This window comes from Penaeus vannamei, chromosome 31 (assembly GCF_042767895.1).
Source record: "Penaeus vannamei isolate JL-2024 chromosome 31, ASM4276789v1, whole genome shotgun sequence".
Classification (NCBI taxonomy): domain Eukaryota; kingdom Metazoa; phylum Arthropoda; class Malacostraca; order Decapoda; family Penaeidae; genus Penaeus; species Penaeus vannamei.
Genome location: NC_091579.1, coordinates 13,095,557 through 13,098,056, shown reverse-complemented (window position 1 = coordinate 13,098,056; position 2,500 = coordinate 13,095,557). Strand labels below are relative to the sequence as shown.

The 2,500-nt window shown below is 37.6% G+C and overlaps 1 protein-coding gene across 1 annotated transcript in view; it reads left to right on the top strand.

Annotated features, from left to right (window-relative positions):
- Positions 1-2,500, top strand: part of CNPYb (protein canopy b) — an 11,637-nt gene that overhangs the window by 118 nt on the left and 9,019 nt on the right. Inside the window, exon 1 of the mRNA XM_027371029.2 lies at positions 1-58. This exon is cut by the window's left edge and continues 118 nt beyond it. Coding sequence (XP_027226830.2) covers positions 1-58 — 58 coding nt within the window. The remainder of the gene's footprint in view (positions 59-2,500) is intronic.

The following is a 2,500-nucleotide window of genomic DNA, read 5'->3' as shown; positions in this document are numbered from 1 at the left end:
GGTGGGACGAACATTGAGGAAGACCAGTATGGTGTTAGATATGCTACGGATTGTGAAGGTTAGTTTGAAAATGTGTTTTTGTGTAGTGGATATAAAGCTTTGGATTTGGGAAAACCGGTGTTTTAGGAAGTCACAATTTAGCTTTAGGTAAAATTATTTAGAAAACAAGAAAGGGAGATAGATGTTCAGAATACCAAAGAAATTGCAGTAGTGGATGAATCACCCCAAATTCAATACCGGAATCCAACTGTCAAAATTGCAGTACCGGTATCAAGACATTTGTCTGTTATTGTTGTCAGATGATATTTTGCTGTCTAAATGGAAATGGTCAAAGTAATCATTCACAATGATAATGTGTGTTGGTACTAGTTAAGTTTTGCTACTAATTTTGCAATGATAAGTAATGGCTATGCTCCCCATGCCCATAGTGTTCCAGCAAAGGCCAAGCAGCTTGAGTTCCAGATAATTTGATATAGACTGATTCGGTGTGATGTCACGAGTCGGAGTCACCATTTCACTTGGTGAAAACAAACCCGTCGCTCGCAAATACCTCGCTATCAACGTGAAGGAAAATGGCCTAATTATTCTGATTTTTCTATAAACTCAAGCGAAAATTGCAGTACTGCATTAAGACATTTGTCTGTTATTGTTATTGGATGATATTTCATGTCTAAATGGAAATGGTCAAAGTAATCATTCACAATGATAATGTGTGTTGGTACTAGTTAAGTTTTGCTACTAATTTTGCAATGATAAGTAATGGCTATGCTCCCCATGCCCATAGTGTTCCAGCAAAGGCCAAGCAGCTTGAGTTCCAGATAATTTGATATAGACTGATTCGGTGTGATGTCACGAGTCGGAGTCACCATTCCACTTGGTGAAAACAAACCCGTCGCTCACAAATACCTCGCTATCAACGTGAAGAAAAATGGCCTATGAATTCTATGATTTTTCATAAACCGAAGCGAAAAGGTGATATGAAGCAAAACTAGAAGCTGTGTAGCTAAAAGAGTACTCATACCAAAATCTGGATCGATGAGCCTTCGAAATGACCTAAAATTGAATATTCTGACATCTACGGCTATTCTATCAATCAAGTAGATGGTGATAATAATAATTTTATAATAACATAATTTGCTACAGTAATGTATGACGTTTAGCTATATAGGGTATTTTTCTGTGAAATCAGTGCCATTTCCTAACATCACTTTTCTTCCCATTTACTAGGTGTTTATACAAAGGAGACAATGAAGTCATGTATAGGCCTAAAAGCGCACAATGCATTTTTCTCTCTCCTCAATAATTTGACCTCAAGAGATAGGCCCTCTTCTGTTATTTCTTATGTTGGACCATATGACATTTCAGACACAAAGGCAACAGGCAACTGCATACCTGCCTTGTTTTCATTTAATGTACAGTGCTTGAAGGCACTTGGGATAAAGTCTGGGTGAAGTGGATGCAGGGATGGTTTGCCTGTAAATATAAATTATGATAAATCAATTTATTACAAAAAAGGAGTAAAATGAAAATAATAGAATTGCTTTTATGCTTTATAGAATATATGACAACTGCCAAAACCTAATGTCAACAATGTTAATCTTGTTTGGCCTTGATAGGTAGTGTAGATAGACAAGAGTTTGAAAGTAATTATCTGTCTCTGGAACTTGAAAAGGTGTAATATATTAATATGTAGATCAATCAATAAATTGTTCTGGGCAGATGTAAACATTTTCCACCAGGCTTACTTCAAGCAATGTGATCAGCTGCTCATATGCTTCATGGCCTGTAGGGCCTACCTATCGCTTCCATTATTCAGGTTTCTTTCGTGATCTGGGGATATATGAAGGGTTAAACTTTTTCTTTCCATTATGTTTTGGTTTGAACAATTGTTCTGGGCAGATGTAAACATTTTCCACCAGGCGCCCAAGCACTCGCATCAAGCGTCACCATGCGTTTCATGGCCTGTAGGTCTACTCATCGCTCTCATTATTCAGGTTTCTTTTTCAGATCTGAGGAGGTGGTTGAAGGGTTAAACCTTTCTTTCCCATTATGTTTTGGTTTGAACAACCAACAACAACACAGTTCCTTGGCATTTTCACGCACAGAAACGAAATTTTCAGAAAAATTCAGCTACTTTGTAAGCAAAGCGCATTGACTTTTCAAACGATCGAGGGTTTGTTTTCACCAAGTGCTCGTTGCTAGGCGTTACCGAATCGGTCTATTAGAATAAGGAATCAGTCATATCTTGCCACAGTATGAGCAGTGGAGAATTGCTGGCCTTTGCAGAAGCAGCAAGGATGTTGAAACTGAGGTAGTCATTTGACACTAGTCTGTATATATAATCCTGAGGTACAGAGAATATTACTGGATTCGGCAATCACATAAGACTTCAGGAAACAGCTGGGGGTGTATTCCTGAATTGAGAAGTATAGGCTTATTTATCATGTATAACATGTACTTCAGTGACTTCGTTACAATATATGTATATGCATAATGTTGA